We start from the raw sequence: 24,528 nt of genomic DNA on the forward strand, positions 1-24,528 counted from the left end.
CACGAACCGTTGCAACAGGCTGCAGAACGTAACAAAGAAGAGTCTGGTAGTTTTGCGTGTCAGTGGTGTCTTTCCTCTTTATAATTAATCATCCCGTGATATTTAACCTGTAACACCTCAGTGCGGTCCTGACCCTGGGTTGGGAACCACTGCTCTAACAGACCAAGGGCATACGACATGTCAGCCTCCGACTGTGACATCATTATGTCACCCCGGCCCATCCAGCAGCATCCTTCACCCACACCCAGCGTGTGGGTGCTCCACTGTGGACTGAAGCCAAGAAGGTTGAGTGTCATTTATTCAGGAGACTGACATGCTTCGTGTGGAAAGTGTCTGAAAGCGCAGAGTACAGTGGTGAGCTCGAAAAATAGAAGTCAGTGTGCCGGCATGTGATTACTGTGGAGAGTTCTGTTCTTTCCAGAGAGCACTGCTTCAGATAATCCTGTTTTTGAGGATGCTTTTATGGACTCTTTGTAAAATAAAAGTTTCCTTTTTTTTGCATACACAAAGGCCCAAAAGCACTGTGGCAATGCACACCAGAATGCAGAGGGCAGCAGCTGAGGTTCAGCGAGAAGAGAAGACAGAAAGAGAGAAGTGAAGAGGGGTAGAGGATCAGAAAAGCCTCTTCTGCCAGGTTGAAATACATTTCCTGGTCTCAAAATGGGACTTATCCCTCTCTGCCCTGTTGTTTTGCCACATTTTGGAAGGCCCCTCCCTTCTTGTACGGAGGAGACGGCATCTTACTTACATCAAATAACCTTTCTATATACACCTCCTCATTGACCTTATCACGAAGAATATCCTGAGAGTGGCGCACAAAGGTCACATAGCCATCGGCCACGTCCATTCCGGGTTTCTGTAAAGCGGAAACACAGCAGGGTCAGGAGGGGAAGAAGCAAACGCTGGACAATTACTGTGATTTCAAAAAAAAAGGCAGAGAAGAAACACAGTCGATGAAACATGAAGTATTTTTTGTTCAACTGCCAACTGAAAAAACAAACAAACTCATAAGCACACGGAGAGGTGGGGTGTTATTGCACTTACAGGTACATCCACATATTTAGAGGCAGCTTTCACCTGAAAATCAAATCAAAATGTCATTTAGAGGGAAATCGTAATCAATCTCTTCCATCTTCTAAAATCCACAACTTTAATGTTGCTTTGAGAAATATAAACATGGTTTTTTACCAAATGCAGAAGCCATACACAAACTTTTACATCTAAAAAAATCCAATCTGACCAAATAATGGGTAAATAACAGTGAGCATCATTTCATCTGAGGAGGCAACTTTAGTCGCTACAGTACTCCACCAACTCATTTTGGTGTGATACAAAGAGTATTGATTTACGATAATGACGCCCCTAATACTGCCAAAGAATTCCATTTCAAGCCCATTAAGGAAAATGAGGCAGCAAGAGGCTGAGTAAAGAGAAAGCTCCACTCACCGTGAATGAAAGGAATGAGGAGAAGAGAGTTCCTTCATCATATCTGGAAATCTTAGCCAACACTCCCTCCAGAATGGCAACAAACTGCGAAACGAGGGGGGAAAAAAAACAGGCAATAAGTCAAGCAGGCTTAATGTTTATACCATGTTCACCATCTTTAGCTTATCACTTGCTAATTGGCTATTTGAATTTTGACCCATGATGGCGCCAGAGGTGAGATCAGGATCATCAAAAACACTCACAATTAGTTTAGTTGTCATTATTGGAATAATTTGTATAATATCGTACCACAAAGTCTTGAAAGAGCTGATGATTGTGTTTTACCGCCATCTGAGGTTTCCATTTTTAAAGTTTTAAGAATATTTTGCAGGTAATCGGGTGACTTACAGTACTGTGATGTACAGTTTTCAATGATTCTTACAATATTTGCATATTGTCCGATGCCTTATCAAAGGATCCCCTCATGTGATAAGGTTCACCGTCACGAAAAAATAACAACTGTACAAACTTTGATGCCAGTCCATCAAACAGTTGAGATATTTCAGTCTGAACAGAAGTCGTGGACTGTCCAGCAGACAGAGCAACATGCCACATTTACAGTCGCACCTTTGCAACCAGAAGCTGGATCATGTCTTTCACGCTCTCCTCTATCAGTTCGTCTATTTGGGAGTGGAACTGTTTCTGCAAAGAGAGGAGAAGGATTTCTTTTTTTCTTACAAAACATGACTAAACATATTGTTTTCTTCTTACAAATGTACAACTAATATATTGTCTATTATTAATGCAACTAATACATTTATTTTTTTTTTTTTTACTGTCGCAGGTGAAGTTTTTACCTCTTGGCCCATCTCCATTGCGCACAGTTTAGCCGACTGGTCCTTGGCATCCACCATCACGTTGAACATGGTGCATAATGTTGGAGAAATGCGGAAATCTGTGGACTTGCTGCTTTTTGTCAGTTTGGACTCGAAAGCCATCCTAGTGCTGCAATGCGAGTGAAATATTCATAAGCACTGTACTATAAACATTTCAGTAAGGTGTTCTCAGCATTCAGGGCCCCTAAGTATTTGTTTTTTTTGTTTTTTTTTTAGGTTCTCCTCGTGCAAACAAACGCACACAAAACACACCGTTTGACACAGTTCTCGATCATGTTGCTCGACATGAGCTGTATGCGACTCTCGAGGTGTTTGGCAAACTCCTCCTCTGGCCAGTGTAGGTCCCTGATGAAGGTCTGGAGAGCATCCAGCTTCCAGAAGAGGTCCTCCGACGTCCCGGAGCCGTTACTGCCATCGACACACACAAACAAACACACACATACACACACACACACACACATACACACACACAGGTCAGAAGACAAAGGTCACCCTGACGAAGAAATGGAGGGTGGGAAGGGTGTGTTTGTGGGGGAGGGGGTGTGTTGTGGCAGGTGTGGAGGAGGAGGATGCTGTTCCTCCACACCTGTACACAGTCAGATTTTATTCCGACCATACACTGACTGCTATGTTCCAAATGTCTGTCTCATTTCCGGTTTGTTCGGATGTTTCTGGACAGTCAGTGTATGGATGCAAAAGGAGCAGGCGGGGTTTTAAGTGTAACAAATCAATAACCATGCTGCAGTGTATGATTATTGACTGGAAGGTGAAGTGGCCACATGCAGGTAAAGTCACTGCAGATACAGCAGTTAATCACACCGTGTCAAGACAAAGGAGTGGGAGGGGGGGGATGGAGAAGTGAGGGAGGGCGTGTAAAAAAAAAAAAAGAAAGAAAGAAAAAAGGAGCATTTATGGTCCACAGATAAAAAGGAAAAAAAAAAAGAAAATCTCCAAATTGATTTCCCTTAATCACAGGCCCTCTCTCAACATCCATGTCCCCAGGCTGGTCGGGCCCCTGGAAGAGTTACCAGACAAACCATGCAGACCTTTTAGGCCAGCCTGAGTAGAGCTTATTGGGAAGGCGCTGTAGGAAAGAGTCGGGAGAGGAGGTGATAAAACAGAGCAGTATGAACGCCATCTGCCCAGTCTCTCCGTGCCATCACCTCCAGTCCCACCCATTTCAACCTTCCCAATTAGACTACTAGCAGGTGCTCAAGGTCAGAGATGAACCTACGGCCATGACTGATCTACAGTTCGCTACAAAAAAGCAAATGTCTGGGGACAACAACTCTTAGGAGATACTTTTTTTTTGTAGAACTTGAAAATGTTCTCAAAGGGGACAACATATGGTATCAATGTATATTTTTGTTTTGTTTTTTGGCCTGTATCTCCGCACTTCAGCTCAACAGCATGCATGTTGAGACAAATGAGAGCGTTTCAGCCTCTCATTTTTAGAAAGCAGAACCCCATCTACTCTAACACCTCTCAGAGAGCTCTTGGCATGAACATGGACATAATTATAGAGTATTCACACAAGAGAGAACTAACTAAATCTCAGTGCAATGCAATTTGTTCAGTTGGATCCATACAGAAGAATTTTATTGCATTTTTTCTGTAACATATGTTTTTTTTGTTTTTTTTACTATCTTTGGCTGAGAGCATCTTCATACCAAGGCAGTCTCTGCTGGCTTAATATTTCTAAAGTAAACTTGTTGAATACACACTCAGAGTCATATATAGCAGCCATCCATGACGGGGTAGAAAAGCTAGGCATTTGTGGAAGGTTAACTGATAGTCCTGCTACTGGCACTGGCAGATTTGGTACTTTGGGAATTTGGAGGTTCACATTTGGTAGATTCACATTGGGCAGATTACTTGTTAAACTCCTGCAGAAAAAGACAGACAAAAAGAAAAAAGGATCCATAACAGTGGTGCGGGAGCTGCAGAAAGCCATGTAACACTCATCATCAAAGTAAAAATCAGAAATTAGGTGAAGACAGGAACGTACGGTAACACGCATTAGACACACGTTATACGAAGAGCTACAGAGTAAAGAGAGCTGGACTCAAGGATGCACACATATATTGTATAAAATGCAGCAAGAACGAGAAGCAAAGTGACACTGAAAGGAATAAATGGAAAAAAAAAAACATTTACCTTAATAAATCTTAGCTTGAATCTCTAATAAATGCAAAAGCAAAAATGTGAAAGCAACAACAAATGAGCTGTAAACGGCAACGCAACAGACTGGAGGCCTTTTGTTTCTGGCAACATGTCAAAGCACACATTATGATGGTTAGTTCACAAGACAAAACAACAGAAATATTAGGTGTTGCCGTGACCCCAATGTGTTGGAGAGAAATTACTTAAGACACTTACATTAGTCAAAGAATGTATTCAGAATAAATAACCTATTTCTTGCAGAGGAAAAAAATAGGTTATCCAGCCCACTCTTGGCTCCTTCTTTAAAAGTGAACCTACAGGAAGCCCGGGTGAACAATACAGCTGCTCTCCCAGTTATCTCAGCCTCCGCGCAATCAGCCTGTCATCTGAATATAAAAGCACTGCGTCTCCCACCATCCTACAGCCTAGCTATAAAGACGGAGGCTCCTTACTTTACAGGCTCCCAGGACTCTCGATCAAAGCCCTTGTGAATTGACTGAGCAATGGAGGACTCCATCAGATCCACATATCTAACCACCAGAGGAGCATACAGATCCTGAAGGTGTTTGTGGAACTTTCCATTGCACAGGTGATCTGGAAAAAGACCGCGGAAAAAGAGGCAGTGACAGAAAGGCGTTAGTGTCTTTGTACGAACATGAAACACCTGAAGTGGCTAGAAAGATGTTTTTAAAATGTATGTTTGGACAGGAGCTCACAGTCTGTCCGGAGAAAGTCATTGAGCAGTTGGAAGAGGGGGAAGCTGTCCCAGCTCTCAGGGGATTGGATCTCCAGAGCGGCATCCATGTCGATGGCGTAAAGGGCCAGGAAGTTCTCTGCATGCTCCACCATGAGGTCTGTCCACCATGCAAACGCCTAGAGACACAGCATGTGGAAAAACAAACAGGTGAACCCGGGTTTCCAGTTAAGAGATGGGATGGCACAAGGAAGAAGGACATGGAAGGAAGGAAGGAAGGAAGGAAGGAAGGAAGGAAGGAAGGAAGGAAGGAAGGAACAATACACACAACTGGAGCTCATCAGGTCTTGAAAGGAGATGCCACTAGATTTGTGTATTCTCTGTGTGTGTTAAAGTTCGACAAAGGAGTAGTTAAGCATTTAGGGAAATATACTAATGCTTTGATTGCTGATAGTTAGATGAGAAGTTTGATAGTATGGGAGGCTGATAGAGGTAGAAAATACTGAAATATGTGCAGGTACATGCAAAAGGCATGCACATGTACGTTAGGGATGTGCAAATACACACTGAAAATGTGCATGCTAGTTGTGTATGTACATTAATGTTAAGAGTGTGTATGTGTGTGTGCGCATGTAAATGTTTATCGGCACATATTTCAGTGTTTTCACCCACATCAGCCTCCCACATGACATCACTCTCACATCTGTCCCCTGATAACAAACTAGAACCAACAGCCGGTTAGCTTAGCTCAGCAATAAGGCTGTAAAAGAAAAAGTAGTCTAAAGGTGAAAAATTGTTTGTTCAGGCACAGAAACTCCCTGGAGCCACCAGGACGTCCAGATAGTCGCTGCACCCAGCCAATAAATATGTAACTATTATAACATTTAAGAAAAAGGATATAACTTATTATTTAATGAGCATTAGAAGTAATTATTTTTACCTTTGGACAAAGCCAGGCTAGTAGTTAACACTTGCTTCAAGTCTTTATTCTAAGCTAAGCTAACCGATAACTGGCCATAGCTTCATTATTTGACTGACGCCTAACTCCTCAGCAGGCATTTCCAAAATGTGAAACTTAAACAATGCATTAAAGGGTAACCCCACCAAGGTCTTGAGGAGGACTTCTATATATGTTAAAAAATTGCCTGCAGTGATGTCACTCAGTAGTTAAGGATGCATTGTGGGTAATGTAGGCACCAGACTTTGAAAAGAAGGAGAATGCGTTGAATAAAAATGTTGAGATCTCTGGTTCTCTTGTTCTGATTTGTTTTTAAACTGTCCATAAGCACATGTGTCTAAAATTGGTGGAGTTACCCTTTAAACGCCCACTGTTGTCAGTATTTATGTGCGTCTCACGTAGATCGCTTGCTTTATCCTTCAAAAATAGTTTTCACAGAAAGGACACACCTGTCTGCTGTTGCTTGTGTATCGTGTGTGTGTCGTGTGTTTCCCGTTGTATACTCAGAAACCGAATCCACTGCTCTCATTGATTGGGACATAAAAGTGGGTTGAACTGTAAATCAACTTTATATGTAGCACAAAGGATCACACAGTAGGGTTGCATGTTCGTGCCTTGTTATATTCACCACAGCATCAATATAAAGGTTTAAAGGGAGAGGTGCTTTTTTCTCATGCAAACGTGGAGCTCCCTGCATGCTTTTCACTCAAGCTAGGAGATGAGGGGGTCCACCATTCACATCACCGACAAACCCAGAGCCCGCTTAGATGCGAATGTGACTCATGCACATCTTCGAGTAGGCACACCAAGGACTGCAGCACACAGCATCTCTAGTGTCGGAGTGCGTCTGTTCCAATTAGTTAAGTAAGTCTGTGGGATTCAGCCGACCGTTTTCCAGCACAGTCAGGACTTCCTCACCCCTTTGACAGCAGACGTACGGTATTTGCTTCGCTGGCAGTCTTGGCTTGGCTTATTTGCTTATCATTCAGACTAACATGTTGCCAAGTTCAATAAATTAAGCTTGATCTTCTCCAAATTACGCTGCATGCTCTTATTTAAAAAAAAAAAATAATAATAATAATAATAAAATTTTACAGTCTTTCAGCTACTTTCCTATTTGGCCCCAACCACCACACTGGCGGTCAAAACCTTTACTTACCTGGCTACTTACCTGCCCGCTCCTAATATTTAAAAGCTTGACAGTTTTCTAGTGTTAGAGAAACAGGCAGCAAACAAAGCTCTTCTCCATCACATTCAAGGAGAGATACTTTTATCATAATGGGTTCGGGGGTGGGGGGGGGGTCCGTAAAAGCTTCCAACAAGTGAGGGGGGGGACACTCAAAGGTCGGCAGGCTGAGTGGCCTCACCAACCTTTGATGGAGGTTAAGGGACACATACGGGACCCTGAGAGCTCTGGGGCAGACCCAGTGTTCAGCCAGATATAGACTATAGTGATGTATCAACGCAGCCGTATCAATCACCAATCCTGAGGGAGCGAACTGATGCTGAGAGGGGAGGGGCATCATCTACTGGACATGCACAGAGCATTATAGGACGTTCTCATTCAACTTCACTACATACCTCTTTTCCCTGCTCGGACAGTCATCAATCATATGACAGTGAGGACACAGGAAGATGTACAGAACAGTAATGTATTTTTTGAGGCATTTCTCTTCAAAGGGTTTTGAAACTAAGAATAGACAGCAGAGAGGGATGGAAGAGGAGAAGCTGGGGGAGTAATGCTTGAACAAGTGCGGACTGTGAAAATTAATCGCTGGATGGAGGGGGAAACAAATGTTTATGGTGGATCAAACTTCAAAAAGGTTCACATGGAGCATACTTTGGGAAATTTACTGTTCAGCATGCTTGGAGAAAAAGGAAACCTCTTTATGGCCCGATGAACATGCTTCATGATCACAATTATGTTGTGCAAGCTAAAAGTGCCTTTTCAGTTTTAAACAAAACAAGGTTGCTCTCACTTCTATGGCCTACAAAACCCACCCATTACTACAGCATCTATGAGCTCATTGTGTCTAGAAAGAGTGCCTGTTGCCAGAGTGGCGCACATGCCATACAGGGGGGTCGTGATGGGGACTGAAGAGGAGAAAGAAATAAAAATACTGTACCGATTGATCTCCAGAACTTGTGACTGCCGCCTGTCAAGCATATTCAGAGAGATAGAATAAATCTGCTTTATCTGTATATTCTAAGATCACACTGGATCACCTTCAGGTCCACACAACTGCACATTCTCATCATGCTTTTCTATCAGCTCAGTGTTTATAGCAGCAAGCAGGGTGCAATCATGGGATTATTTCAGTGGTGGAAAGAAACATTTATTAGTAATGTACTACAGTTTTAACCTGGGTATTTTTCCGTTTTGTGTTGTACTTCTACTGCAGCATACATTTGCTACATACACTTTCACTACACTTCATTTATAGCTAATGGTTTTCAGATTAAGATTTTACATTCTTATAACACAATGCATTGTTGTCAATTCAATTTACCGTTTTCTTGCTTTTAAACCCAAAAAAACAACATGTTCAAGTCATTTCCCCTCTAAACTTCTTATATGGTCTCATTTGAATAACCGTAAGGTGGTGGTGAAAACACAATTATCCATGTTTTGCACAAAAAAGGAAATAGATTAGAAATAATCCAAAAAAACAATACAAAACCTTTGTTTTTTCTTTTTTATGACCCTGTTATTCATCTCACATTATCGTCTTTCTCATGGATTCATCAATATTAAAGGTCCCATATTGTCAAAAATTTGAGTTTTCCATGTCTTTTGTGATTCAAGAGCAGGTGTAGGTGCTGCATAGTACTGTAAAAGTACAAAACACTGAGATAATGTAGAAATGCACACAGTCCATTTTCACAAACTCTGCCTTTTAACGAGCCATCTGAACTTTTGTAAGGTTGTGATGTCACAGTGTTACAGTCACTGGCCCCAGCACAGCCACGGTTGAAAATAAAAAAATAAAAAAACACCCGCAGAGAAGCAGAAACACCGTGGGGTGCCGCCTCAGGCATGTGAGAGCAGACCAATCGGAGCAGGAGGGGGGCCTTAAAGAGATGAGCACTAAAATGCAGCATTCAGAGGGTGAACAGAGGTGCTGCAGCGACGTGTGACAGTACGACAAAAATAATGCTAATAATGTAAACAGATACCTTAAGTTAAAGTATGAACCTGAAAATCTGTATAATATGGGACCTTTATTCTGATAACACTTCTCCAGGATTTCAAATGCACACCTCTAATAGTTTATTTCTATTTCTGTTGCTTTGGTACTTTTACTACTACTTCTTCCACCACTGGCTATTTCTGGCTTCAAAATGTACCAAGGACAACTTAATCAAAACATTTTCAAACTTACAAACCTTTTTCCATTTTATGTCAGGAGCACGCAGAAGGTGCGAGTAATGTTTGTCAGCCTGTTTTACTGTTTACCCTCCTGCCTTCTGTTTAGACTGGATTACCTTGAATAAAATATTAACCAATATTTCAGCAGGTTATGTAACACTGCAACTCTGAGCTGTGGACTGTGATTAGAGGAAATAACTGCACACATTGTATCATTTTCTGTCTAATTTACAGTCTCTGCTCAAACATTACACTCTAAATCCATGGTCTGTCGAGCACCAATTAGAGATTTCCTAAATTAAATTAATCTCTGGAAGTTTTTTTTTTTTTTTCTTCTTTTTCCATTACCCATAGATGAAAGCAGCTTTATTTATAGAGTGACTGATAATAAGACTAACTCGCTGTTGGAGGGGCGGAGTGAGATAAGAGTGAGAGTATAGAGGGAAAGTGTTTTGAGGAGGAGAGGAGGAGGGGGTTCTCACTCACCTCCGCGTGGTGTTCCTGGTTCTGCTGGAGGACCTCTATGACTAACTCCGCCAGGCGAATTGTTTCCTCCAGCTTTTTGGCAGGCGTGACTAAGCGGCCTACGTTCTCTGAGACAAAAGGATGAGGGTGAGGGATGAGTGGTTAGTCAAGCACAGAGAAGGATTCCAGGGGGATTTTTGTTTTCTTCTTTTGACTATTCAGAAGATTTTTCCTGTCTATATTTTTTGACTGTTTAATAAAAGTATAAACACAGCGCCTACACTGTGATGTTTACCTACCATAACCCCTTTAACAAGTAAAGCGTGTTTCTCATCTATATGCATTTTAGGGTTGCATGACATAAAGCAACAGAGCTGATGTGGTTGTGGGATATTCAGACTTATGTTGGAGGAGTATCAGGCACAGGAATAGTGGCGCTGAGATGGAGGTGCGAGTGGCATCAGAAACATGCATATCATGAAGCGGTACTGGATAAGTCATCTGTGTAAGGAGCTGTTGCATGGCAGAGTGGAAAAAACACTCATGGGCAGACACTGAAAAAATATTTCATTCATTCTGTTTAAAATTTTCTGTTAAACTCTTAACATATTCAGTGCATGTCTTATTTCTTATGTTGATTTACTTACTATTTGTGTTGCTATATATTGAGGACTGAAAGTGCCAAAATCCAAAAATAAAGGAAGATCAACAAATGGCTAAATCAATAAATTATATTCCAAGAATTTCCATATAAAATACCATTTAAAATATATGGCATTTGTATGTAGGCGTTGATTAATTTATAAATTGTGACCTAAGTTGATATTTCTGTCTTTATTTTACTTTGTATTTACTGAACTTTAGCATTAAACGTTCCATTCTGTTACCCATTTTAAACATTTTATTTTTTTTTATTTATTTCTATATCAACTTTTCTTTGCATTTCACCCCGATTTACTTCCATCAACTTTTATGTTCTGTATTTTCTTTTTACAATTCTTTGTGGCATTCTTGCTTCATTATGAGAATGAGGATTTTGGCAGTTTTAGTCGCCCGTAGATTTAAAGTGAAATTGGTATGTCGTAGCGCTCTAAACACGGCCAGATGCATTATGTGTCTGGTTCATCAGATGTTTTAAGCACATTCTTCTGTATAAATCAGCTATGATCTCAGAAACTTGTTTTCAATCATTTGAACCAATGTGTTTAAATGAATATTTTCACAGTGCCACTGACTAAAGTTTTGCACACTAAAAGCTACGTTGGCCTTCTCATCATTTATGAAACGTTGGTCTATAATCTGCAAAAGCTCCAGATCACTTGCTTGTACCTTTGCTGACAGAATGATCTCATAATAACGCAGTTACGTGTTATGAAATGGGGTTACTCCAACAGTGCGATTGTGTGATATGATATGGGAATATTTGAACATGGAACTGAATGGCTACACAAATCTGAAATTAAAAGCACATGTATACGTAACTCTACATAAAACACTGGCGGTCTTCTGACTATAATTCTGACTGGGAGTCTTTTGTCACTTCCACTATTATCTAAATGAGTAGTAGCATTTTCCAAAATATTCAATATATTAGGGCATTTCTACTCCAGCCAAACAGAAATATGTATCTATTTTTAGGTGCTGTTCGTAAAATTGAAACCCTGGTTTTTGTTACGCTTTCAATCTCCATGTTGAATTCATCACTGGGGGAAATCGGAGACATCTAACGAGCCGAGATAATACTGGAGTCGTTGTCTTCAGGGACATTTGATCAGCCCTAATGGATGGATCACATGGATTTGTATTACTGTAACTATATATTCTGAGGTCAAAATGCCCTTTAAATGTGTCTGACTACTGTAGAGTATTAAAGGGCCAGTTCACCAAAATTACAAGAAACACAAGACAAACAAGCTTGAACAATGTTTTAAACTCTGGTGGTATTAAGCCATGCCAATAGTTTCAGTTGGTGGATAGTTGGTTGGATATAGACAGATGTATTCTAGGTTTTAGTGTCTGATGACACTTTATGTAAAGTGTTTTAAATGGGCTTGTGTTGTGGGGTTTTAGCTTCTAATTTTACCTTTTTTTTTTTTTTTTTTACCTCTGCCAAGGAGATGATGTTTTCACTGTGTCCGTTTGGCTTGTTTGGTTGGTTTATCAGAAGAATTACACAAAAGCTACTGGATGGATGCACAAGAAACTTGGACAGAGGATAGGTCTCGACCCAGAGCAGACCTTATTAATTTGTGGTTCGGCTCCGTATAAGGGGACGGACCCAGGAATATTTTCTCACCTTTTTTAAAATTGTGAGTTATGGCATCTTTCAACATTTGACTTAATTTCTTAGGGAACACTGGACCTTGAAGAAAAAAACAAGGCCTGTTTAGCTGACTGGTATCTATGAGTGAGTACAAATTAAATAAAAAGATCTGAATAAAAATCTTGATCAAGGGGATTTAAATATGTTTTAATTTATGTTGCATTAGCACTGGTTGAATTAAAGGGGACTCTTGGGCCTTGGATGCGCTCTGCTGAGTTCCATTCTAGTTATTAGATGTTTTGCACAGTTTTTCATCTCTTGGGGACAATAAAGTTGAGGAGCACTCTAAGTGGTAATCACTATAAAAATCATAACTATCTGCATGACTACATACCACAAAGTAGGAAGAGTTTTTTACGTATGTTTACTTGTGTGTTTGAATATGGTTAAACTGACCCTTTACGTGTCTCTAAAGGTGGGTAAAATTTTGATTTAAATGTACAATCATATAATGAAATATAATACATTAGGTAAACTCATGTACATACACAACTGAATTGTCATAAAGATGATCTTTAGTTGAAATGTATGCCAATATGTGTTCCATTTGATGATGAGTGTTACATTAAAAATGTTGCTTATGTCTCTTATTTTTTATTTTTTACTTTAACATGTAGGCAAATATTTGACTTATCCTTTTGTGAGAGATTGTATTACTCTACACGACTTTTGCAAAAAATGTTGCTTTAAAATATATTTTTCAGACACATACAGCCATGTAATGCACAGGACATTGCACTGAAGCTGAGCTAAATGGAAATAAAACTTCAAGAACAAAACTAAACAGCCTTGAACCACACCTGAAATGATATAAAGTAATACAATCTCTACGTGTTTACTTTATAAAAAGGGATGCTTAGGAAACATGCCAAGACATTTGAGAACTTCAATGTATATTACGTGTGTATAATATACTGTATGGAACAAGTGTTACAAGTCAATTCTGTGCATGCATCTATTCACAAAATACATGTGTATGTGTGTGTGGGGGGATCAGGGGTGTGTGTGCGTGTACATGTTTGTGTGCACTGTGGCTAAACCACAAGCTAGGTTCACCTGGATCCTTTTGATCCTTTTGACCTTTCTCAACTTCAGCGAGAAAAAGAGAGAGAAGAGATAAAGAGGAGATGTTTAGAATAGGCACGGTTCTGGGATTATTATCACTTTACAAGGGAGGGGGAGGGGGGTTGTTGGAGCTCAGAGTTGTCATTCATCACCATGTGACCCTTTCAAAGAATCTGCTGGGACGATCTCAGCTCCGGGGAGTGAGGTTTCTCTAGGCAACAGACAAAACGTCACAGACACACAATAACAAAAAAAAACCAAAACAAAACAAAAAAACAAAACGGAAACTCTGAGATACTGGCCTGTGGAAAACTGGAAAATTAAAATAGTGATAAGATGTTTGTTAACAAACAGACAAAGCTCAGACTCTTGTAAACAGGTAAGACACACAAACAGCTGCCAGATCATCGACAGGACACACTGAGTGACTTGAGTTGATTTGAATTCCATTTAACACACACACAGGAGCTGTGAAGTCCATACGCCCTACCCTCTCCTGTCCTCCCCATACAATAGCTCTGTCGACAGACGCTCCTTCACTATCTCTGGCGTCACGGTGGGGAGAAAAAGCCTACCTGTTCAGCACAGCACACCACTGACACATGATCAGACCAAATGACTGGAGGAGATAACAATGTAAGCAATGTAAAAATGCATTCAAGTCAAAGGAACGGCATCCAACCAAAAGAAAGAAGCTTACAGACCAGACTGCTCATTCATGTCCATCACAAACAGATGGTTCTAAAAAAAAGAAGAAAAAAAAAAAGAAAAAAGAAGGACCCCCGACTGATTTAGTGTGGTAGTGCTCAGATCTCTCAACTGGCGCGCTCCCCCACTCACTCTCACAGACAAAAGGCACAGATAAAAAAACAAGCATGGCAGCAGCAACATCTCTGAGGAAAAAGCAGAGGTAGAGGGAGGAGGGGGGGAGATGGAGGTGAGAGAGCGGTTGAAAAGAAGGCGGAGAAGGAGGAGAGAGCAGGTGGGTGGGTGGGAAGGGAGAGGATGATGAAGGTACTCACGGATGGTTAAATCCATCACTTGAGACGCCAAGCAGAAGACAGGGTGCTCATACATTTCCCTCCTTTTCCCTATAAAAAAGGATCGGGGCATGCAAGAGGCTGGGGTCAGAGGTGGGGAGGCTGGAGGTCAGAGGCTGATGGGAAGAGGGCTGTCCAGGTGAAAACGACATTCTGGGGGGCAGGAGGCCCAGCAGCACAGCCAAATGTTTGGTTTATTTTTTTAAACCAGGTGCCTCAAGAGGACAGAAATTCACACAGCATGGCAAGATAGTAAGGGTTAGCTCCTTAGTATCTTTAGCACCCCGAGGGATTTCTTTCAAGGCATAAAAAACATCAGTTTGTCCATGTTAATATGCAAAGACACAGCAAGAGAAAATAAGACATCAAACGATGTCTTGCCATTGATGTAATTTTTTGATGTGTAATCCATGCCAATAAAGAAAGGCCATGTTGTTATGTCTCAAGCACATGCAGGTGGCTGATGCTGGTTTGCAGGTGATCAATCCCAGCATTCCTTTTGGTCAAAAGCCACTTATCACATTGCAAGTCAAGAGGTCAAACAAAGAGATAACCGGGACGAAGCCCACGACTGTAGGACAGGAGGAGAAAAAGAAGCAGCGCAGACAGCGGGGGAACGGAAGAAAGAGGTCGTAAGACAGAGGTGACAGGAGAGCTGCTGGTTTTTTCAAGGCCGGGTTGTAAAAAGGGGGGACGGGCAGAGTTAGCTGGAGGAATCAGAGAGGTAACAGCTACAGTAAAATAATGGGAGCAGTGGAGGGGAGTGTTGTGCATCGACTGGAAGTCGAAGGGAACATTCAGCTGAACTCACAGTCCAATCATTAAAAAATATCAGAGGCCGAGATACTACACAGCTTGAATAGTCAAGGCACAATGAGAGATCAGCACATCGACAGATTATCAGGGCTTTGGATTTGAATGCATTTTTACTCACACACCTCTACACAAAAGCCAACTTGACCTACAGAACAGCACAGAGCTAAAGCAGGCCTGAAACAAAGGAGAGAGTTATTGCACTAAGAGACAGAAAAAAAGTGACCGGAAAAAAGTGTCACAAATAATTTTGGGATGCCACAAAATCATTTGGAATATGGACACAAATACACTGCATTCCAAGGGAGTTCACCTCGTGTAAATAAAAACGATACAATACAATAAAACTGGAGCAACGAAAAATAGGAAGACTAGAAGAATTACGTGTGGTCCTCTACTCCCGCTTTACTCCACACTCAACCACTGACTGAGCATTTCAATCTGAAACCCTTCAAAATGACATTTTAATCACCACTTTGATTGTATATTGGATGTTATCATTATGACATCATTAACACGCTCACTCCGGCAGTCATTGTGCGATGTTGGGCTGTGTGTTTCTGGTTACCTTCGATTTTTGCATACTCCTTAATCCGCTGGTAGTTGAGCTGAGCTGCCTGCTCCAAACATTTACGGATCACTCCTTTAACTTCTTCTGGGGGAACCGGGGTCACGATGTCCTTCATCAGGACCTGCAGGCCGCATTATAGAGGAATGATGTGACGTGGTTCTCATTATATCACATATATCTCATTGCTCCACGGGGAAAGAAAAGAAAAAGATCTTTACAAACCCTCTCCAGCAAAGATAAAGTGGCCTTCAGCGCTCCCTCTGGACGGCCGAAGGGGAAACAATATCTACAAGGGGAAGATTTGGACATTAAATGTGACAACAGCGGAAAAAGCGGCATCAGGGGTAATATTCTGTGACTTGAGGTAATGCGCTGTTGTCGCCAGTTACCTGAAATTTACAATATGGTTTTCCAATATCACACGCAACCGCTCCTTGATGTCTTCGAAGCGTTCCTTCTCGTCCACTTTCACTGTGCTCAGCCCGTCTGGCCTATGAGGATCACACCCACATACTTTAACCCAGCTGACACCCTGCAGAGGTTCAAGTTATGCAACCTCTCGTCTGAGTCTGACGGGAGCAAAAATAAATAAACAGACACTGGCGGAAAGCTTCGAGCCCCCCCACCCCCACCCCCGGTGGAACTGTATTCAAATTGTGTGAGATTTGTTTCTTGAGTTGAGTTTGTGTTACACATACAAATAAATCACAAAGTCTCACCTTTTCGGACCTGGAAAGAGTGGCTTTTTGGAATCCTTTCTCTTTCTAAACTTGAATATTCGTGCTTGTTTAGAGGCAGTGCGTGGATCTGGGCTTTGGGAGCTCTTTGGGGATTTTAGGGCCTCATAGCCCAGCGGCCCCCAGTAATTGCTGCCCTCTCTGACTTTAACAGACGCATGGGAGGATGAATAATATGGACAGTAAGAGACTATGGCAACAAAAAGGACAGAGAGAAAAGATAACAGAGAAAAATGGTAGAAAACAAGGAAATGTGCGGAGATGTGCAAGTGATTAACGACAACACGTCAGACAAAAAGCAAAAAACTGACATAAAGAAACATAAATAAACATAAGCATGGCAAAATTATATAGACGGGAGACGAAAAAAAAAGTCTAGGATGCTTCTGATGGGGCTGACTTCTCTATTCTGCTCATGTCCTGTGTTTATGGTGTCCACCTACTCAGCCTGCCTAAAGCAATACAATTTATTTTCGTTTCCAACGAGTTGTGATCCTAATGTGCTTTTCGAATCCTGGTCAAATGCTGAACAGGATTTGAAAGCACAGCGCAGCGCTGCAATGGTCGAAAGAAAATGCTTCACCTGAAATTGTTTTGAAAATTGATTAATCGTTGTAGTCATTTTTAATGCATAAATGTCACAAGTTTGGTCCTTAAAACTTCTTAAATCTGTGTGTTTTTTCTTCTCTTTGTCAGTTATGACAGTGAAGTGTTTTGGACTGCTGGTCGTTAAAAAGAAGCAATCTAACGGTGTCACTTTGGGCTCTTGTAGTGAAATTGTTCACACTTTTTTGACATTTGATAGACAATAAAAGTTCAATCGTTTATCATGGAAATAGTTGGCAGATTAATTACTAATGGAAATAATTGTTGGATGCAGCCCTATCAGCATTTTCACTTACAAACATATTTTAAGAAATGGGATTAGGGCACACCTGTTCCCATGGACATGGGAGGCACAAAAAGCAAAGCTGTAGTGAAGAAGAGTGGGGTCAATTATAGCCCCGCTTTCTGCTCTTTCCAGTAGATCACGCAGGTAACACAGGTGTCTGTGACAACCTCGGACTCCGTTCCTGGCACAGTACTCATCCAAGACAAACACCTGGCCTGGGCTAAACCATCCCTGCACAACGCAAACAAGAAATGTGGATTACATTACCGCACGTTTTTAGCCCCACGGCCATAAATGTATCAGAGAGTCACTCACCAGGCAGCAGAAGGTGTCATTGAGCCTGTGGTCCAATGTGAGTCGCTGCACCATCTCAAAAAGCGAGGCGTGGTCAAAGCTACAGGGGTTAGCGGAGATAAACTCATCCATGCCATGTTTCTGAGCTCTGTCAGCGTCTATCCGGCCAACGGCACAAGGGAAAGAACACGGTTCAGAGGAGAGGACATCAGTGAGGCGGAGGCAAACAGCAAGTCTTCGTCACAACACAGAAACACCAGGGAGTACTTTTTTTTTTTTTTTTTTTTTTTTTTGCTACTTTTAAGGCAAATTATAAACACTTACAGCTTACATTGTCAACTTGCATTGTGTCAGACAGCGTAAAGAGATTTGATGTATTGGTGGATGGGATTCTATCGATCTTCTACTGTATGTGCATGCATGCATCTCCGTATGTCACATTCCCTGATGTTTTTTTGCAGGGGCAAAACAAATCTCTGAATATCCAAAGCGTGCTTGAAGAAGGTGCTGGTTAAATAGAATTAGATGCATTCTTCTTAATGTATTCAATAGATTCTGCCATTCGCAATTGTTGAATGTCACTCAGGTCCTGACAAATATTTGGGACGTGTGCTAATAAAAAATACAGAAAGATGGCAAAAGGATAATTAATCTGAATCTGAATTAATCTGAATTAATCTGAATTAATCTGCTAATGCAAGGAAAAAAGTAAGTGCCTAAAAAAGTTGTTATTAATCCTAGAAAACCAGTTAGATTACTCAGTTAATTTTTTTTTTACTGTTTGTCTTGCTTCATAACTTTTGCCATTAACCTTCTCTGTATCACGAAGACTTTAAAAAATGAAAAATAAACTTGCTTTGTGAAACTCAGTGAAGAATGAATATTAGTAACATCAACTTGTGTAAAGTAAATAAAAAAAATTAAAAAAGGAAAGTAATGAAACTATAATGAAACTTGATGGAAACATTGATGGAATAATACATTTTGTTGTACTTCTCTGAACGAACATCAACTAAACTAAACTGACTGTGATGTCCTGCGCTGGATAAATAACACAGCTGTCAGAGACGTCACGATGGGTACGAAGATGACTCAAAATAGATAAGAGATGCAGTTTCTATGAGTGACAGGTGTCACGTCCATGAGACACTGACATGAGTGATGATGATTTGGGAGTGGGGGCTGTGGGGGGCTGTGGGGGCGGTTCAGTCGGGACAGGAGGTGGAGGCCTGATCTTCGTAGGACAGGGCCAGGGAAACCGAATAGAGAAAAAACTGACATCTGTCTACCCCCAGGTCAGTAAGAGGGAAAGAAAGGGGAAAAAGAAGAAGCGTCATAGGGATGCTAAACAAACACTGATATTTTCAACAACAACAAAAAGAAGATAGGAGCCTACGGAGGGTTAAACCTCACGAAATTAGCTTTTATTTACTCCAATCTGAGAAGTAAAACCTGCGAGACAAGTAAACTCTGGCAGATCGAAATAAGAGATTGTTCGAGGAAGAGGGACGAGACAGGTACAGGAAGTCGAGATGGGGAAGAGAAGGAGAGTCAACACGTCAGAGAAACACAGAGAGAAGACGATGGCCAGAGTGCTGGATGAGAGGACAGTGACAGGACGAAAAGAGGATTCCGATGGGTGAGACGACCTTTTCAAATGGGGCAGTGAGACGAGAGATGACCACAAGAGGAAGAATCACTCAGGTTACAGAGGGAGTGATGCTGCTGGATCAGTGTTGAGAAAAGTGAGAAACCATCCATAGAGTGAGTGAAGGTGCCTGGGGCTGGGCTGTGACACATAGTGAGTGGGCTACATCTCCTTTGGTTGGATTAAATGAGGAAGTGGAGTATTTATATCCAGAATACACTCAGTACTACAGGAACATTATCATTTACAGCAATGACTTCAACCATAAAGAAAAGTGACCAGATTCCCAAAGTGAATAGGCGGTGAAATTATCACATGCTGGAACACAGTGTGACTTTTTCAATGAGCTTTTTTTTTTTTTTAAATGTCATGCACATCTGCAGACCCATTTTCAAATTGCATTTTTTAATTTTTGGGCATTCTCTTTTTTTTTTTTTTTCTCTACGCATTTGCAAGTTGACAATACTTGAATATGTTGCAGTGTATTCATGATCTCTACAGAGCACACTAACAGGCATACCACTACCGGAGAAACTCTAATAAGGGTAGCAATACAATTTGGTGCAAGTACATGGGTAGATAGCATGAAGCCGACAGAGGCAAAACTGTATCATTCTCTGGGAGACGGGGGAGGGGGGAGGGGGATGAATGAAAACTCCTGTATTTGTACAAAAGTATGGACACATGACACAGGTGTTCTCCTATTCAGGCAAACAAAGGGCAGTCAAAAGAAATCAAAATGAGATCTCTCCTTGCTGGAGGTGTAACACCGGTCTAGCTTCTATCTACAAGGCCCATCTACTGTAAGAGGAGGGAGGAAGGGGAGGGGGGGTCCGGAGTATTTTTTTTAATCGTCAGAAGGGGCGGCATTAGCTACTCCTTGTGTTTTTTCTTTTTTTTTTTTGCATTCAGAATACTCCGCGTACATATTTGCCAACTCTCATCAAGAAAAGTTCAAAGGAAAAGAACTAAAAGTGTTTGAGCCCTCTCAAGTAAAGCATGATCAACACTTAGGGAGTGTCAAAACAAATTTCACTCATGCACGGGAATATATTTTTGACAAAAAAAAAAATTAAAAATAACTCCATCACAGCCATCATTCACACTCTGTAGACACTTTCATCATTTAACGCTTTTATGCAAACATCAGATATGTTTTTCTAAGTTTCATCTCGCTGCTTTGAAATTTTATGTTATCTTTTCTATTGTTATGTTTTCTATTAAATCTTTCTCGTAACATTGGGAATTTTGCACTTTGCGCTTTTCTAATCATCATCGTGTTGCTTTACTCTGAGGGATCCGGTCACCAATGTGAGTAAAGAGAGAAGGCAATTATGCAGTTACAACTATAATATCAACTTTAACCATTACTGAGTCAAATAATAAGTTCTTAGAATAAAATACATGCATCCTATGCTGGCACGAATGGATGCTTATACTTAGATCCTCGAGTTGAGGTCGTCGAGAAAAAAAAAAAAAAAAAAAAAAAACAACCAAAAAAAAAAGTTATCAACTAATATCTAAGACATGAGGCGAGACGTGAAAAAGGAGAAGAGGGAGAGAAGAAGAGAGAGAACGTTGCATTTGTCAGATAATCAGCGGGGATTATCTGAGCTGTGCCGGCTACAGGGAAGCACTTACCCTTGAGTCCAGCTAGAAGACAGCAGGGTAAGAAGGGACAAACCAGAATAACATAAAGACTAGCAACAAGGCTGGAGGAGAGCAATCACGAGAGACCCTGACCTAGCAGCTGCATTACTGAAGAAGGGTACAGGCAAAGCATGAAGAAGAAAACACAACTCAAAAAACAACAACCTATACCAACATGAGAGTTTGTGGGCGGTGGTGTGTGAGTACATGTGAGGATATGTGAACTTGACAACAGATGTTGAGGCATATAAGAGAGAAGAGGAGGGAGACAGAGAGAGAGACAGAGATGGAGAGAGAGACAGAGAGAGAGACAGAGAGAGAGAGAAAGGGAGGAAGAGAGATTTTACGATCCTCATCACTCCACTGCAGTTTGTTCATTCTGGATTCTGGACAAGTACTTAAGGAGTCGAGAGCTACACGTTAAGTACTGTCACTCGGTGTGACTGCAGATCAAACAGAAGGGTTACTTTTTAAAAGGGATATTGGCAAACACATACACCTACCCGATGAAGTAAACCCCCCGAGTCAGTTTGATGTGTAGAAGATGCCTGTGTCTTTTACGTTTTTAAAAAGTAAGAGACTATGAAGGTCCTGGAGAAGAAGTTGAAATAAGTCAAGAGACGACACGGTGAAGGCAAATAATTTCCTCGCAGTAAAAAAAGTTAACGTGATTCAAAGGAGCACTCCACTGACTTTATGAGATCGGTCTCCCAGACACAGTAAGCGCCTCTGACAGTTGTTGTCGTTCCGTGGCTCTGGGGGAGGTCTGTCAAGTCTTAAGCCCTCATTCACACTGGATTTATGTCTCCGGAGGAGGAGGAGTGATTTTAACATCACCTGTGTTGGTCTGTGATTTCAAGTTCCATCCAGAGAGATGATGTGGTGCCAGGAATAATAACAGCTGCCACTAACTTACAGTATTTAAGCAAAATCGTTGTCTTACATTCACATCCTGGTGGAGCTGTCAGTGTGAAATTTGAAACTTATGTCCTGAAAACTAAGAAAGTCAAAATAAAGTTTTTTCTTATCTAATAGAAACATGCTAACATCAACGTAAAAGGCCTATTTGAGAACCAATTTGGCCTATTAACATTTATTTGTATTCAAGCTAATTGTAACCATTTGAAGGTGCAATATGTAAAAATTGGTCACGTTTTTATACTCAAAAAAAATAGGGAGAAGCACATGCTAAATGCTGACTGTAGCTTACATTAAACTCATTTAACCATGCAGAAAGTGGTCATATGGGCTTCCTCTGCCCCCTGACTGGGAGCTCAGAGCACCGGGGGAGTCATGGTGTTGTTTACTATCGGGTTATCACCTCCTGAGGGACAAACGGCCTAGGGGCTAGCTATTAGCATGCTAACTTCTCTTTCAACGTATCATTATGTTTTCATGTTATTTCTTCATATTCAGTGGATAATTTCAGGTAACTGTGAGTGATTTCAACTAAAATCCTTACTTAACCTTAATATTGCACATTTAAAGTGCAGAATTATCTATTATTGTGCCCTGTTTGCAATGGACAGCTATGAGAATCATCACCGGATTACTTTGATACAAAAACATGACGATTCTTTGGCAACCGCTGAAGTCTCTTGTCTGGGAGCCGTTTTAATGCACATCAGAGATGGTGCCATCCTCGTGAAGTGAAAGTCAAACTGGATAATCAGTATGTGTCTGTCTGTTCAGATTTGACTCAAGGAAAGAGTAGGATTTTTTTTTTTTTTTTAATCAAATTCACCTCACTTAGTGAATTTACCTCATGTCTGTGTCTCCCCTTCAGTTCTCCCGCAGTACTGTGAAGAAATTTTAGGCTTCACTCTACTGACTGTCTACATCTATATGACAGACCACATCTTATAATTTTCAAATGGTTAAAATGCCGTACAGTGGCGTTTTACAGATTACTAAGGGATTTACTGAAATATGCTATCCAGTTGCATTATGGGAAACATAGTATCCAGTGATTTTTGGCTTGATCCAAACTAAAAGTCAGAATCTTAACCTTTATAGTCCCCTACTTTGTTTCACTGGAGTACTCCTTTGAGTCATTTTGAACAGTATAACATCCTCATGTGACATGAATTAGTTTTTTTTTTTTCTTTTAAAAAAAACAACATAAGCTACAGTGTTTAACTAACACTTTCATATGTGATGTGCTCTAAACCACTGAATGAATTGGAAGAAACTGGTTGACTGGGTGAAGAGGTAAAAAACAATTTCTGTTGCTCAGAACCTTCATAGGACTCTTGTTCAGTCCACTGCAGCAGAGTCAGGAGGGGCTTGTGTATGTTATGGTCCCAGTGCCATTCAAGACCACCAGGGGGTGAAACATGTACGCGTGGTGTGCCACAATGTTTCAGGGAGAGGGGGTAGGAGGTCTGTGCCACTGTGAGGAGGCTTTGAATGGCAACAGCTGGCATCAGAGGAGTCAACTAACCACAAGAACGATCACATACTGGACAAAGAAACCAATGGAGAAACAACATAGAATTTATGTGATAGGATTCTGAGTAACTGATCCAATTCATGTCTTTATAGTTCTACTCCAACGATTAACAGAGAGTGAAATAAACTTGGGGCCTTTTTGAAATTACTATTAGTACTACTAGAACCCTAGGTGACCATTTTGAGCGGAAGTAAGCAATGCCAATTCTCTTTCTCTACAATTCATCTAAGAAAAAAAAAAAAACACGATTGTTATTCATTAAAGAAGAAATTATTAAACTATGGAGTCAAAAGATGCACACAAAGAGTTTTTTTTTCTGAATAGCAGGATCTATTATTATGGATTGGTAAGAAGTATGTGACATTAAGTTCAGCCGGTCAGAGAGGTCTCTGTTAGTGTTGTTATGGGCAAAGAGGCGCTACTTTCTTTAAAATAAGAAAATGACTGACAGCACTGGTCAAAACCAACTTGAGTAGATTCAGATCGTGTGAAGGAAAATGTTGCTAGCAAATTTTACAGTGAAACTTCCAAAAATAATAGAGTTGTTCCCTTCTTTAATGAGGGGAGGGGGACACAAGAGACGATTACAACAGAAGTTGGTGCAGATGCCACACTACTGTAGACAGTCTTACCTTCACTTTGCTACCTGACCTGTGGGCTGCTTAGAGGTGCAAGTACAGCAACAGATTGGTTAAAGCTTTATAGGCAAGTTGTCTGGCTTGGGCTGTTCGGAGACAAAGGAAACCGTCTGAGAAACTGTCTCAGGACTGCGGGTGCCTCCACGGCTGCCCTCTAGAGCTATAACTGGATTAAAACAGGCCTAGCGGTTAGGACGAGAGCAGCACACCTTGGCACTGCCTGTCTGAATTCAACCCCAGCAGGCTTGAATGTTCGAATCTTATGTGCGGTGACCTATTTAGTTTTTTTTTAATGCAACGTTTGCACGACATATCCTGCTGCTGTATGATAGTCTTTTTTGGGTTGGTTGTTCCTTGCGAACACACTGATGCTGTTCCATCAGTCTGCTCCTCGTGCGAACAGACTGATGGAATAGCATGAAGTTGCACCTTTA

At 41.0% G+C, this 24,528-nt stretch overlaps 1 protein-coding gene across 17 annotated transcripts in view; it reads right to left on the reverse strand.

The window, feature by feature from the left end:
* The window catches only part of cadpsb (Ca2+-dependent activator protein for secretion b), a 74,612-nt gene that overhangs the window by 6,666 nt on the left and 43,418 nt on the right, over nucleotides 1-24,528 (reverse strand). Inside the window, exons 12-31 of one of the 17 annotated variants that reach the window (XM_037101312.1) lie at nucleotides 20,996-21,007; nucleotides 17,728-17,864; nucleotides 17,456-17,643; nucleotides 16,173-16,274; nucleotides 16,006-16,069; nucleotides 15,781-15,904; nucleotides 14,382-14,450; nucleotides 13,351-13,383; nucleotides 9,993-10,099; nucleotides 8,263-8,292; nucleotides 7,718-7,726; nucleotides 5,201-5,357; nucleotides 4,937-5,078; nucleotides 4,046-4,207; nucleotides 2,574-2,729; nucleotides 2,283-2,430; nucleotides 2,053-2,127; nucleotides 1,447-1,530; nucleotides 1,045-1,077; nucleotides 749-856 (exon numbers count right to left, since the gene is read on the reverse strand). In XM_037101312.1, the coding sequence (XP_036957207.1) occupies nucleotides 749-856; nucleotides 1,045-1,077; nucleotides 1,447-1,530; nucleotides 2,053-2,127; nucleotides 2,283-2,430; nucleotides 2,574-2,729; nucleotides 4,046-4,207; nucleotides 4,937-5,078; nucleotides 5,201-5,357; nucleotides 7,718-7,726; nucleotides 8,263-8,292; nucleotides 9,993-10,099; nucleotides 13,351-13,383; nucleotides 14,382-14,450; nucleotides 15,781-15,904; nucleotides 16,006-16,069; nucleotides 16,173-16,274; nucleotides 17,456-17,643; nucleotides 17,728-17,864; nucleotides 20,996-21,007 (1,940 nt within the window). The remainder of the gene's footprint in view (nucleotides 1-748; nucleotides 857-1,044; nucleotides 1,078-1,446; nucleotides 1,531-2,052; nucleotides 2,128-2,282; nucleotides 2,431-2,573; nucleotides 2,730-4,045; nucleotides 4,208-4,936; nucleotides 5,079-5,200; nucleotides 5,358-7,717; nucleotides 7,727-8,262; nucleotides 8,293-9,992; nucleotides 10,100-13,350; nucleotides 13,384-14,381; nucleotides 14,451-15,780; nucleotides 15,905-16,005; nucleotides 16,070-16,172; nucleotides 16,275-17,455; nucleotides 17,644-17,727; nucleotides 17,865-20,995; nucleotides 21,008-24,528) is intronic. The other 16 variants (XM_037101325.1, XM_037101314.1, XM_037101318.1 and 13 more) reach the window with 16 other exon arrangements.

Source organism: Acanthopagrus latus, chromosome 6 (assembly GCF_904848185.1).
Source record: "Acanthopagrus latus isolate v.2019 chromosome 6, fAcaLat1.1, whole genome shotgun sequence".
Taxonomy (NCBI): domain Eukaryota; kingdom Metazoa; phylum Chordata; class Actinopteri; order Spariformes; family Sparidae; genus Acanthopagrus; species Acanthopagrus latus.